We start from the raw sequence: 13,395 nt of genomic DNA, 5'->3' as shown, positions 1-13,395 counted from the left end.
GGCCCGGTCCCACGTGCCACAGCCGCTCCCGCCGCTTCCGCGTCCGGGCCCCGCCCCGGCCCCGCCCCCGGCGGCTCCGCGCGGGATCCGCAGGCCCCGCCCCCGGCCCCGCCCCCTGCCGCGCGCGGGACTCCGCGCCTCTCCCGCGCCCCGCCGGCCCCGCCCCGGCCCGCGCGCGGGGCCACGTGCGCGGTCGGGAGGCGGCCCCGCGCCGCCGCCGCGCGTTTAAATGTCCCGCCGGGCGCGGCCCGCGCCGCGCGCACGGACGGGAGCGGCCGCGCCGTGAGGCAGCAGGCGCCGGCGGAACTCGCCCGCGTCCCGCCCTGCCCCACCGGCCCGGCACCCGCCGACCTCCCGCTCCCGGGCGGCAAGGGCCGGCGCGGCGGTGAGTGAGCGGCAGCGCGGGCGGGCAGGGGGCGGTGGGCGGCCGCGGGGCGGGGGGAGCTGGTGGGGCCGGTCCGGCCGCCCGTTGCGCGCCTCTGCCGGCCTTTGTAAGGGGGGGGGGGGGTGGGTCTGCGGCTCGGGCCCGTTCCGCGCGGCGCTCGGCTCGCCCCGCCGGCCGAGGCGGGTGCCATGCGCCGGGGGAGGTGAGTGCGCCGGGCCCGCCCTGCGCGGGGCCCTGCAGGCCCAGTGCCCGCCGGGCACCGCGGGAGGCTCCCGCGGCCGGCGCTCGCTCAGCTTCCGCTCTCTCCGCAGTGGCTGCGCGGACGACAAGGATCCTGCCAAGGGGGACGCGGGTGCGGAGTACGCCATGCGAGCCCGCAAGAGGAAAGCTGATGTGGCCACGGTGAGTGCGGGCCCGGCTCGGTGCCCGTGGGCCAGCGCCCGCCCCGCCGCCGGGCTGCGCCCCCGCGCCCTCGCCGCCTTTTGTTGGGGGCGCGGGCCCCACGCGGTGGGCCGGGGCCCGGGTGGGCCGGGGGCTGTGCTCCTGGGGGACCCGGCGCGTGTCACAGCTGCCAGCAGCTGCTCGTCCCGCGGTTTGTGCTCCGGTAATCATACGTCGCTTTTTGTAGTTCTTACAGGATCCTGATGAAGAAATTGCCAAAATGGAGATGACTAGAAAAAAGCTGTGTGAAAAACAGGTAATTGAATTGGCTTCATATGCAAATATTATCATCTTGCTTACTCCTGCACTTACTTTGCAGTACCTCGTTATTTATGGCAACGTGGTGAAACAGGTCTGCTTCTGCCACATGTTGCATAGCAGTGGGTAAGGGGGATTGTTGGCCCTGGTTGATGATGGAGTGTGCAGAGCAATACAGTTCGTATTTCAATACAGTTTTGAAGCCTTTGTAAGATATAAGGCCTTTGTTGGTCTGAAGCATTATGTTAATGCTGAAGTGAATTCAGCTGTTCTGGGGGTGCAAAGGTGCACCTGTCAAGCCTTTAGACCTACTCTGCATTTACTTCTCTAGAGAGGTGCAAAAATACAGTCATGTCCTTATGTACCTTGTACATGGGCTCCTTAAGCAAGCAGACAGGATCATCTCTTGAGGTGGTTCTCTTTGCAGTCATGTCTCTACTTCTCTGTCCTCTGGGAAAGAGGAAAGTGTCCCCTTTTCTCCTAGATCAGCTCTATTCCCATTGACAAGGGTAATTATTAGACAGGCTAAGTAAGGAGTTCCTGGTTAGAACTTGGAAGTGTATAGTAGATGCTCATGGTATAGTAAAACAGGCTTTGTTTCTCTGCAGAACAAAGGAATATTTCTATAAAGTCACCCTACCTGTGAAAATCAGTCCTGCAGTGGAGGTTGATAGTGACTATTGCCAACTTTCTCATCAAGGCATGTAGAATGAACCAACTTAAAAAGTCAAAACTAGTTTTACTGGTGTCCTCTAGTTCCATTTGTGTGCTTTCCATATTCTTGAAAAAGCAGATGCTTTTGGGATCTCTGTTGGATGCTGTGTGGTGTGCGATGTTGAAAGCATGATGCTTTTGTACCTTGAGTAGCCTGTGTCCTGGAACAGGTTCATTCCCCTTCTTTTTTCCCTAAACACGTGCACTCCTGCTCAGTCCCTGTCACTTCAGCCTGTCACTGCTCACACAGGGTGATGCCAAGTTGCAGAAGTCACGGTCAGGGTGTGCAGCCTGTCCTCATTTGGTAGGCGAGGCTGTGCATAATGTGGCACATCTAACCCGAAGTGGCAGCTGGAAGTTCTAAGACTGAAGTGCTACCATAACAGATGGGCATCATTGTTTGGAATGGCCTCTGCTTGTTGCAACTGCGTACACTAGTTATCAGTCAACATATTAAGCAGGGCTCAAATGGTGAGCATTTAATGAGGGGATCTCTCCTTCCCTTCTGTCTTTCTTTTGCACAGTATATTAAACTAATTTCTCACTTCTGACAAGGAAGAGCTGCCTGTCCTTCACTGCAACTTTCTCCTTCACCAGAAGATTCACTCTGTTTAAACTGAGCAAGGCCTTCTTTTGCATGTTTATTGTATAATAACAAGGTATTTGCTTGAAAACCTCAATGGGGACCCAATTTTACTGTCTTCCAAAAAGACAGTGGAAGGAAACTTGAAGTATCTTTTGCATATGTTGACCTTCAGCTTTCAAAGCAGATAAAGACTTCCAATTTTGTCTCCTTGTTTGTGCTCTTGGCCTGGTAGCCATTCAGTGTTATTTCAGTATGGATAGGTAAACTAAAACTGAGATAATATAGGCAGTAGGCATCAAAAATCTTTACTTGGGAATTTTTCAAGGTAATTATAGGATGCTGGTGGAATTTGACCCTTTCATTCTATCAACAATAAATAATATCATGCCTATATATCTTTCCCTACATAGATCAGGTATTTTTCTTGTGACAAAGTAGCCAGATTGTTCCAGATCTGGTTAAAAAAGCTAACATTTGGCTGCACAGCAGCAGCTCTTCAGTCTATGGTGTGACACAAGCTATTCTCTGATATAAATTGCCATGGACCACTAATGAGAATATGTTTACGGTTCCAGCAGCAGTATAGCAGGCTGGAATGATAGCCAGGGCGACAGTTATTCTGTGGAGACACGACAGTTCTAAAATGCAAGCAGCTATAAATCCACTGCAGCCTATGCCACATGACTTCTACATTAAATAAATAGTTTACTGACACTAGTTTATCCACAAGGCAAAATATCAGAGGCACATCCCACTTTATGACATCTTCATAGTCAATTCATTAGTTTGCTTCTGTGGAACATAAGGCCTCAGTTCTTAATTAGGATGCCGTTACCCTTTATGTGATGAAAGGGTGGCTATATCATCAGGTCTGTGACAGCAGAATATTGCATAAATTCTGTGTTTGATTTTGGAGAACTGGCACTGCTGTAATTCTGCTAGCAATTCTCTTACTAATTCTGGCTGCTTTGTGGGGATGAATACACTTCTGAGGCTCCATGTAAAACAAAATTAATCTAACTAGATTAGAATAATCTGTGTAACTGTGATACAATTTGTATGGTCACCTCCATATAAAGTGAAGAATTGAATCAATAAGTTAGTATCTTTAGATGAAACTAGCTAATGTTTTCACATGTGAATGTGGAGTAAACTCTCAGGAAGGAGTTTTGATCAGTTCCTCACTAGATGTTTTCCAGAATCTGATTTTAGCATTGTCAGAGTGTTTCACCTAAGTGTTTTGAAAATAGCCTCAAAAAAGTTTTTTACTAATCTAGATAAACTTTTGACAATTCAGTTAAAAAAAACAAAAAAAAAAAAGCCCACAAAAAAGGAGTCTAAACTATACGCATGTTGAGAACTGACTTGGCTCTAATCTGGATCAGGACATTTAGACTCTCATTTTAAAGGAGTAGAAGCTCCTATGCTATTCCAATAGGATTGGACCAACTTAATTGTGTGAGCTGCTCTTTTCTGTCCTGTTTGCTAAATCTGGAATTCCTTTCTGATGCAAAGAAAAATTACATCAAAGTAATGCATCCTGTGAGTGAGAAATGGCTAGAATTATAGGTTTTGCTATTTCTGATGGGCAAGCTAAGGCTGTGGACTTGGAAGTGATACCATTGTCTATGGTATAAGGTGCTCCTTTTAGGGTAACAAACAGGCCTGTTCCCCTGCCATGCTGAAAAACCTCTGATGTTGCTGTTTGAATGCAGTTCTGTGTCATTCTCTCCCTCCTGCTGCACTTCTTGTCAGTAGGAGCTCATTCTGGTGGCTCCTCACTCACATTGAGGTGCACAAGTGTTTCAGTAGTTTGTATTTTTAGGTGTTTCTTCTTCACTGAAGGCCCTGCCTGGCCTTTAACCAATAACCCCAGTGGTCAACCTGCTGTTTTGTGTCTGATCTATATCCTGAAGGTTGTTCAAAATTACTGTTTTCTATGAATATTTGATGTATCAGTGAATGGTGACATGCTGCAGGAAACTGAGGCCTGCTAATGTTTGAGCTTTAAAAAGACTCCCACTTCTGAACTCCTGGGTTTTCTCTGTTTGGAACTGTATGGGCTTGGGTGCTCTAATGGGCTTATCACCCACCTTCTTCCCTCTTGGTACCTCTCCTCCCAATGAGCCTTCTCAGGTGCTTTTTTCCTCCAGTCTGTCTCTTGCTCTTAGGTCTGAGATTGAGATCAGCATCTGATTAGTTGCTCCTGTACCTGGAACAGTACTGTGGGTGCCACCAAGCTTTCTTGCTGGGCTCCACATAGATTTGAAGAGGCCATTCTCCCCACTGATGTTTTTGCTTGTGTGCTGCTTCAGCTCCTGTTTGTCTCAGAAGTAAGCTCAGGACTGTAGTGTTGCCTCTGTTAGGCTGCACAGATTCTGGGTAATATCTGATGCTTTCTGACAGGTCTCCACTTTTGAAATGGCTCTGTGAAAGCCCAAAGGAAGTTCTTCATGGTTTCTTCATACCCTTCCCATCTTAAACTGTTCCTTTTTTCAATGGTGGCTCCTATTTCCTTACAATTGCAGTGTGAAGTAATGCAATTTCTTGATAGTGATTCTTACTTTCAACTGAGTGTATTGCGAAATCTGTTTTAAAGATTCAAGAGCCTGATTGATATGTTCATTCTCTCAACCAAAATCTGTGCCAGAGTTATGGTGCTCCTTCACCCACACTAATTAATTCCCGTCTCCTTCCCCATAGGCAGCTTTCTTTTGAGGCTGTGCACATTATTTTCATTCTTGTCTCTAGCTGAGCTGTGTACTTGTAGTGTTGCTCACATCTTTTCCCCAGTGTCTTGTTAAGTGACATTATGTTGTCAAAAACTTTGTTTTCCCTTCTTTTCAAAACACCTAAGAGGCTCTTGAACTTTGATTTCTATTTCCTTACAGAAAACTGAGGGTGGTGAAATATCTTTAGTATTATTGCATGTGATGTGTCTGAGAGCTTTGTGAGCAAGTCTCTTGTCCTTCAGAAGCTGCTGGTGTAGTAGGCACCTTTAAATAGATACTGTATAATCTACTGCTTTTCTGTTTGCTGATTAACTGATAAGACAGCACTTCTCCAAAGGCTGTTGGCAGCTGGGCTTGCTGTGCAGTTTGGAGAACAAAGTGTGACTAAAGTCTAGTTTTGAGGGAAGACAAAAATTAACTCTAAGCAATGCTGATGCGACATTTTCATTCAAACTTTCAGTTTGTAATGAGTCTGTAATTTTTAAGATAAGGATACTATTCCCTTGTTTTGCCTCCTCTCTACCCAAATTACATCTTGGCATGGCTGGGTAGGTATCTATGCTGTATTTGCTTGTAGAACTCCCAAGAAGAAAAAAGACTGATCTGTGTGTCAGTAACTCAAAGTGCAAAGTAGTCTTAGCTGTGAGAGAACTGTGAAATGTGGTTTTTGTTTCATCAAGTCAGTGGTTTCTGTTTGTGAAACTGGTGCAGGAAGGAGCCATTTTGCTAGAAAGTGATGTCATATGTAAGAAAGATGGCAAAAATCAGCTGTGGAAGCTTTTTTGCAAGAGGCAAAGTTTCACATAGTGTTTTACTTGATAGTGCCTAATGATTCTTCTGAACTTGTTTTTAATTTATTTTTTTAGCACATGAGAAATCTGTTGGAGTTCCGTCCTTTTAGTGGTGCAGAACTGATCAATTTGCAAGATGGCTGACTTCATTATTAAACAGAAATGCCAAATTTTAATTTGCTTAGGCATGGTGACACGGTGCTGGCTTTGTATTCTACTGCAAATAAAGTAATGTTTTCCTGCGGCACTATGTGAAGTGTACAAGATCCTGTTTAAGAGTTAGATGGTAGAAGAGTAAACTAGATTGAAGTTCTGGTCCAAATAAAATGTTCTAGATTTAAGTTCTGGTCCAAATGCCAGGTGAAGTTTTGGATATCTGATGTTTGCAGACCAGGGCAGAATTTGGCATGTAAAATTATCAGCTTAGTAGTTTAGTAGCAATCGTTTAACATGTACTAGGCTGTATTCTGAAAATTGGGTCATATGTGCTTTGGGTTTTTATCTTAACTCTGCTAAATGAATGAGTACAAAACCCTACAAACTATTTTGCTGTGTTCATCATCTGAGATGTGTTGCATGAAAGCATGGCTTCAGGCATATTATCTACATATTCCTTACCAGAAATCCTGACCTCATATTGGGGTCTTTGAGTTCCATCTGCTTGTTCTTTACCTGAGGGCAAGTATATTTTTGGTAAAAACAAAACATAGCATTGAGAGTAGGAGGTTCTGACATGGGTATCCTTCCATGAAACAGTTGTGGGCCTTCAAAAGAGCAGGTGAATGTTCTTCAGCTTTAGTTCCAAACTTTCTCTACTGTGCTTGTAAGCAACATCCCCTCTACTCAGCTCAGGTGAGGCCACATCTGTAGCGTTGTGTCCAGCTGTGGGCCCCCCAGTGAAAAAAGAGACTTGAGCATAGAAGAAAGAGTCCAGAAAGGTCCATTAAGGTAATTCAGGAACCAGAGCATCTTGCTGATAAAGAAAGGCTGAGGGAGCTGGGGCTGTTTAGCCTGGAGAAAAGGTCTGTGGCAATTTGTGTCAATTGTTTATAACTATTTGAAGGGAAGATGTAAAGAAGATGGAGCTAAACTCTTCTTTGTGTGATGGGACAAGAGGAGATGAACACAAACTAAAGCAGAAGAGGTTCCCTGAGTATCATGGAACGCTTTCTACTGTGAGGGCAGCCAAGCATGGCACAAGTTGTCCAAAATAGTTCTGGTGTCTCCATCCTTGAAGAGACTCTACAGTCTTCTGGACATGGTCCTGGGCAACTGGCTCTTGGTGGCCCTGTGTGAGCAGGGAGCTTGATGAAAAGACCTAGAGGTGCCTTCCAGTCTCTATCATTCTGTGATTCTGTGCAGTTCAAAGAGGTAAGACATTGGCAGGAAATTGTGACAGAAGTTATGAGTATTATTTATCTATAACTAAAATGATTACTTAAGCACAGTGTAAAATTTCCTTTTTGATTTGCCAGAAGTCCTGGAATAACATTCACAAGCATGCCCACATGCTGATCCCCACTCCGGATAAAGACGACGATCCCGTTCATGTTGATTACTCGCGCTTTGTCCATCTGAGTGTTGTTCCCACCAGAGCCACCCCCCTGCCAGCTCTAGGGTGAGTGTGCTGGACTGCTGCTGCTCTGCCTTCCTCTTGTCTCATGATCCAAGACTAAACATTGATCTCTTTTAGCTGGGCAAACAGGGATGATGTATGGAAAAATATGATAAACAAAGAAGAGACCTACGTGAGGGATAAATTCTACTTGCAAAGGCACCCCCAGCTGCAGCCTAAAATGAGAACCATCCTTCTAGACTGGCTTATGGAGGTAAGCTTTTCTGTGCTTGTGAGTGTTTCAAGTGTGCTTTTGTTGAAGTGCACTAATAACTGTCATGAGTGCACTTCAGGAGCATGTTTAGCTCCAGATACTTGTCTTCATCTTAAATTTTGTCAATGAATGACACCAAACTTAAAGACTATATGATGTACTGAGCTGATGATTTGCAGACTGTCAATACATTGTTACTCATTTAGGTTGATAGTGGGCAATAATCAATTTGTCCCTAGCACAAGGTAAGCTTTTAAGGTCACACTGCAGACAAAGGCTCAGCAAATAATTACAGAAGTCACTGTAAGAAGGAAGGTGGGAAGCTCAGAGATCAGATCCATCTTCCAGCCTTTTTATCTTTTTTTGTCATGCAGAATGTGCTACACCTCCTCTTGTGTCTGAGTCTGTTTCACTCTTTGGATGACTTGGTGGCATAATCCCTGTTCTTAGTTTTAAACAGCTTGTGAGAATTTTCTCTTGAGGTGTTGGAATGATAGATCTTTGCAAAAATGAGGACCTGATGTTCTGACATAGTTGGAACATGTGCTTGCATTTCCTAGAAGGGTTTTCACTGTGAGCTGTTTTTTTTTCTTAGAAGTTACTGTAATGGTGGTCATCTTGTGTCAAAGGAAACTGTTTAACTCTTGCAGTTAGTTAAAATGTTAATTTCACAATAGCAGTGAAGTAGAAAGCCAATATAAATTTTATGTCTATCTCATGCTTTTTTTTAATACATATGTAACATCCACTTTTGATTTTTTTTTTATCACTGTTCTTGACCTTTGTAATCTCTGTTGTCTCTCCAGGTTTGTGAAGCCTACAAACTTCATAGAGAAACTTTTTATTTAGCACAAGATTTCTTTGATCGCTTTATGGCAACACAACAGGATGTTGTAAAAACACTATTGCAGCTTATTGGTGTCACTTCTCTATTCATAGCAGCAAAGCTTGAGGTAAGTGTCTCCAGCTTGGCTTACCATAAAAATGTGAATGGACACACAGCACACTTACTGGATGCTGGACACATTGTGGAAAGCTTTATGGAATTACTTGCTATCTTTTTTTTTTCAAATGTTAGACAGAACAAAGATATTTTTTTTCAACATTCCTGTTTTTTTAGAAGTGGGTAAAATTATACTGTGATGTTAGCTAGTTTTCCCATTAGAGAATTCAGTGTTGGAATAAATCTAATGTTTTAGTTGCAGTTACTAAATGAATTTTTGGCTGGCTGCTGTATACAGAAACCACTTGTTGCAATTTCATTGCAATAGAGTACCTACTGCATGTTAGTCTGAGCTATTATTGACTGGCGCAATTTGAACTACTAAAATACACAGTGCTTTTAAAGTTCTTAGTCATTTAAGAGAGCTGCTGTTCAGTCTGTTCTTAAGCAAGACATAAAAGGCCTTTTCTTTAGGATGCTTAAAAAAATCTTGATTTCAGTTACGATACAATCACAGTGGTGCTGTAGTAAAACAATGTAGGTTTGTGCTGATCCCTCCAAAGTGAGAGTTGAAGGCTATGATGAACAAGAAATCTGTGTCTATTAAAGGCAGAGAGCACAGGATTTGGATGGGGGGATAAGGAACACATGAAACTAGTTGCAGCCTGTTCCACAAATTAAATACTTGATCTCCTATCTTTCAGGAAATTTATCCACCAAAGTTGCACCAGTTTGCCTATGTTACAGATGGAGCCTGTACAGAAGATGAAATCATCAGTATGGAATTGATCATCATGAAGGTAATATTTACAAGTGGAATTAGTTTTTAAAAAGGTATAGCACAATCAGACCAAAAGCAGAGCTTCTCAGTTAATCTTAGGTGCTGCTTAGAGGCACAATTTCTATTACTAATTAGAAAGCAGTGTTTTCTTTAGGTAACAAGTGATCTAAAGCATCCACCAGTATGTGTGTATTAACAAAATTATTTGTTCCCTGACTGTATCAGCAGGAAGAGCTACAGGAGAGTATTTGATTTGCATTTTCTGATGCCTTAACCAACTGGGATTAGAGCTTGTGATTGTTTAACCATCTTGCATGGTTTAAGTTAGGAACTTAACTTGAATTGGCACTGAAATCTTGTGTATGTCTGTTCTTTCAGGCTCTTAATTGGAACTTAAATCCACTGACAGTTGTATCGTGGCTAAACATTTACCTGCAAGTTGCATATTTAAATGATCTTTATGAGGTAATGCTGCCACAATATCCACAGCAGATATTTGTGCAAATAACAGAGGTAAGACTGATTTCCTTCAAATGCTGCTTTACCTGGAAAAGTGTTTTTCTGTCAGGCTTACTAAACATCTGTTATCTTTTAGCTCTTGGATCTCTGTGTGCTGGATATTGGCTGCTTGGAATATACCTATGGAATACTTGCAGCTTCTGCTTTGTATCACTTCTCTTCATCTGAGTTGATGCAGAAAGTTTCAGGTATTGGCATTTATAGACTTAAATCTTGTGTGTTGACAAACATTATGTCTTCATTCAGGCAGATAAGCATGTGTCTTGTGTTGCAGGTTATGAATTCTGTGAGATAGAGGACTGTGTGAAATGGATGGTCCCGTTTGCCATGGCTCTAAGGGAAGTAGGAAGCTCCAAACTCAAACGCTTTAGTGGGATACCTCCTGAAGATTTGCACAATATACAGATGCACATAAACAGCTTTGATTTGCTGGTATGTATGTGCAGAATGAAGACAAAAACCTGTCTCTGAAGTCTTGTTTCTTTGGTTAGGACATCCAGTCAACTTAAGAGAAGCCTGAACAGGTTGAGACTGAGTGTATTTAGATGATAAAAGGCATAAGGTTGTAGTCCTGAGACAAAGACTTTTCTTGGGACTGTTTTGTTCAGTATTTAGTTTAAAAAGATGATTTAAAAAGATGTGCCTTCAGCCTCTCATATCAAAAGCATATAATTACCCTAGAAATCAGAAGCATTTCTCTACCCTTTGGGATACTTCAAGTACCATGGGTTAGACCTTTCTCTCTAGGAAATACCACTAATATTGTCTTGTCTGATCCAGAGAAAAGTAAAGATTGATCACTTGAGACTGATCTAGTGTGACTGTTACGTGACACTGGCCAACTGGCTGTTGACAAGCAGTGGGTTTTAGTGTGAGAAACTTGTAGAGGGTGAAAATTCCCTTCAACAAATTGTGGTTTAAGCTATTGGGGTTAGTTTTTTGCTTTAGGTTATTGAATTCTAGGTAGAAGATAAAATTCTTCCTGCTCAATTGTTTCTGCATTTTGCTTTCAAGAAAGTACATGAGTGCTTGTATGTTATGAATGCCTAATGCTAATCATCAGATTCTAGAAACTAATACTGATCTCTTTGAGTTGTACTACAAGTAACTACTGTGTACTATGTGATTTATCAGTTACTCTTTGGGGGGTTAGATATGGATATGCTTTTCCAAATTAACAATCTATCAGATTATAAAACACTGAATTTTATAGATCTGTTCCATAGATACACCAAAGTAAAGATTTTTTTTTTCTCTTTTTCATGTGCTTTCAGGACAGAGCTCAAGCAAAACAAGCCATATTGGCTGAACAAAATAGGACTTCACCTTTCCCCACTGGTGTCCTTACACCGCCACAAAGTAGCAAGAAACTGTCTTCTGGACTGCAATCAATATAACTTCAGGAGCTGTTGACAGACAATTTTGCTGAAGTGCCTGTTCTGCTGGTTTTAGCTCCTGCTCCATTACAGAAATGCTGCCAGTGAAGTTCATAAGCTTTCACGGAATCTGAAAAGGAAACCTTACTTTCATGTGACAGAAGTTTTTCTATTTGAAATAGTTTTATTGAATGTTAAAATATTTTAAAGAAATGGATCAAGTACACCAGCCACTTGAAAGAACACTGAAGTGTGCTCCAGATGCTGCTACGGAGGGTGATGCTTGATCAACTGTTCAGAAAAAGGGCTTGAAGTTTAGATTAGTTACTGTGCCTGTTTGTCCTTCGGGTAATCTGCAGATTTCTGTCCCTTGTTGACAAATGGGCAAAAAGTGCTGTGGAAGACAACATTTCAAAGCCTTTTTTTGAATGGTTGGCTTACAACTTGATGCCTTTTAAAAACTCTTTACTGTAAAAGCTGCTATGTCTCTGTGTACTCATTTTTAATAAAAATGCTGTCTAAGACAGCTGGTTTTATGTATATTTCTATATTTCTTTTAACTATGATCAGTTAAGGCTTTTTCAGACTGTGACCATTAATAAGTGTGGGAGTTGGGGATGAATAGTGTAGTAAGTATTGCTTTATTTATTTACCACTATTGACTTATCCATGGAAACTTTCTATTTGGATACTAAGGTAAAATTGTCATGTTGGGCTACTTGGATTTCCTCTAGCCGGGTACAGGAGGCTGGGGAAGGGATAATAGACATGACAAGTACATGAGGAATGCTTCCTTAACATTCTGTAATGATTAGCTTACTGGGACATTCTTGAATCAGGTTGTCTGGATTGTTACCCTGAGGTAATCAGTAGGAAAAGTTTACCTCTTCCTAAAAAATAATTTAAACATTAGGGGTTTGACCCAGTATTTGACAAACAATCATGTGTGCAGAGTTTAATTCTGGAGAGGTATGTGCCTTTTTACAGGGAAGTCTTTGACCTTTGTGATGACTGAGAATCACAGAGGTCCTAGTGGGACATTTTCTGAAAACTCATGGTTCTGGAGAAGAGGGGAACACAGAAATAAACGGCTCTTTGTTTTTTGCATGTTTTTTGGTGCTTGCTTTGAAGGACTGTTCAATAACACTGAAAACTTGTGAGGCTACCAGGGTTCATCATGTCCTGCTGCAGATAACTTAAATGCTACAGCATTTTAATATTTCAGGAAACTCCTATTATGTTGTTGGTTAGATTTTTAAAAAACAATAGTTCCCAGCAAGGCTGCTTTTTATTATTATTTTTTTAAGTTATTCTGCTATTTTCCCTGACCCAGTATTCTGATAAATGTTAAAGCTTTAATGTAATAAAAATGCCTGTGGTAATCAATAGTAAGCAAGTTCTTTGGTGCTGCTGGCTTTTTTTCCTTGCAATGAATGGTTATAAGTTCTGTGTTAACAAGTGCAAATGTGAGCTGAACGTGTTTGCTGGTGCCAGTTTAGAGAGGTTTTAATGTCTCAGAGAATTGCCTGTCCTAGACAAAGGGGTTGTAATTTTTGCTGATTATTGAAGGATTTGCCAAGGCATATTTTGGTGCTTTGTCCTTAAATGTAGAACAAAAAATGGATGAGGGAAGCTAATCTTGCTGAAAGGTAGTGTCTAGGCTTAATTCCTAAATCAGCAACCATGCTTCAGTGCTAGGCCTTTTGGTGTTTATTTTCTGATCTTAGTCCCTTTTGGATGTTTCACAACAAAATCACAATTCCATTTTTTAATTTCTAACTGTCCTTTGAAGATTGGGGATTGCATTTAACTGTGCAAGAAAATGTTCTGTAGCAATATTAGAGACATGGTAAACTCTTAACTTTGAGTTTAGGCTAAATATTTAACTATGTTTAATACCTGTGCAAGAGTGAATGTAGATGTTCCATGTGTTTCTGGGCTATGTGGGAAACCAGGATCTGAGAGATAGATACACCTGTGAATTAAACTTGTTCAGACAACAGGCCTCTCTCCAAATGTGACTTCTGCTTCAGATGGTAA

At 42.3% G+C, this 13,395-nt stretch overlaps 1 protein-coding gene across 2 annotated transcripts; it reads left to right on the top strand.

The window, feature by feature from the left end:
* Positions 1 to 251: 251 nt before the first annotated feature.
* On the top strand, positions 252 to 11,895 carry CCNE1 (cyclin E1). 2 transcript variants are annotated; one of them, XM_068202585.1, is made up of 11 exons: positions 252 to 385; positions 697 to 787; positions 1,014 to 1,082; positions 7,383 to 7,525; positions 7,601 to 7,736; positions 8,543 to 8,689; positions 9,384 to 9,479; positions 9,839 to 9,973; positions 10,056 to 10,167; positions 10,254 to 10,411; positions 11,254 to 11,895. In XM_068202585.1, the coding sequence occupies exons 2-11, from the start codon at positions 752 to 754 to the stop codon at positions 11,374 to 11,376; spliced, it is 1,155 nt and encodes a 384-aa protein (XP_068058686.1). In that variant the 5' UTR covers positions 252 to 385; positions 697 to 751; the 3' UTR covers positions 11,377 to 11,895. The 2 variants fall into 2 exon arrangements, with proteins under 2 accessions (XP_068058686.1, XP_068058685.1); XM_068202584.1 differs by lacking the exon at positions 252 to 385 and adding an exon at positions 559 to 587.
* The last annotated feature ends 1,500 nt before the right edge of the window (positions 11,896 to 13,395 follow it).

The sequence above is a fragment of the Anomalospiza imberbis genome, chromosome 12 (assembly GCF_031753505.1).
Source record: "Anomalospiza imberbis isolate Cuckoo-Finch-1a 21T00152 chromosome 12, ASM3175350v1, whole genome shotgun sequence".
NCBI classification, from domain to species: domain Eukaryota; kingdom Metazoa; phylum Chordata; class Aves; order Passeriformes; family Viduidae; genus Anomalospiza; species Anomalospiza imberbis.
Note: the sequence above shows the minus strand (reverse complement) of the source record. Positions and strands in the feature narration are given on the sequence as shown.

Coding starts and splice junctions, on each gene's coding strand:
- CCNE1 (XM_068202584.1), top strand. Junction 788..1,013: donor GGAAAGCTGATGTGGCCACG/GTGAGTGCGGGC, acceptor CGCTTTTTGTAG/TTCTTACAGGATCCTGATGA. Junction 1,083..7,382: donor AAAAGCTGTGTGAAAAACAG/GTAATTGAATTG, acceptor TTGATTTGCCAG/AAGTCCTGGAATAACATTCA.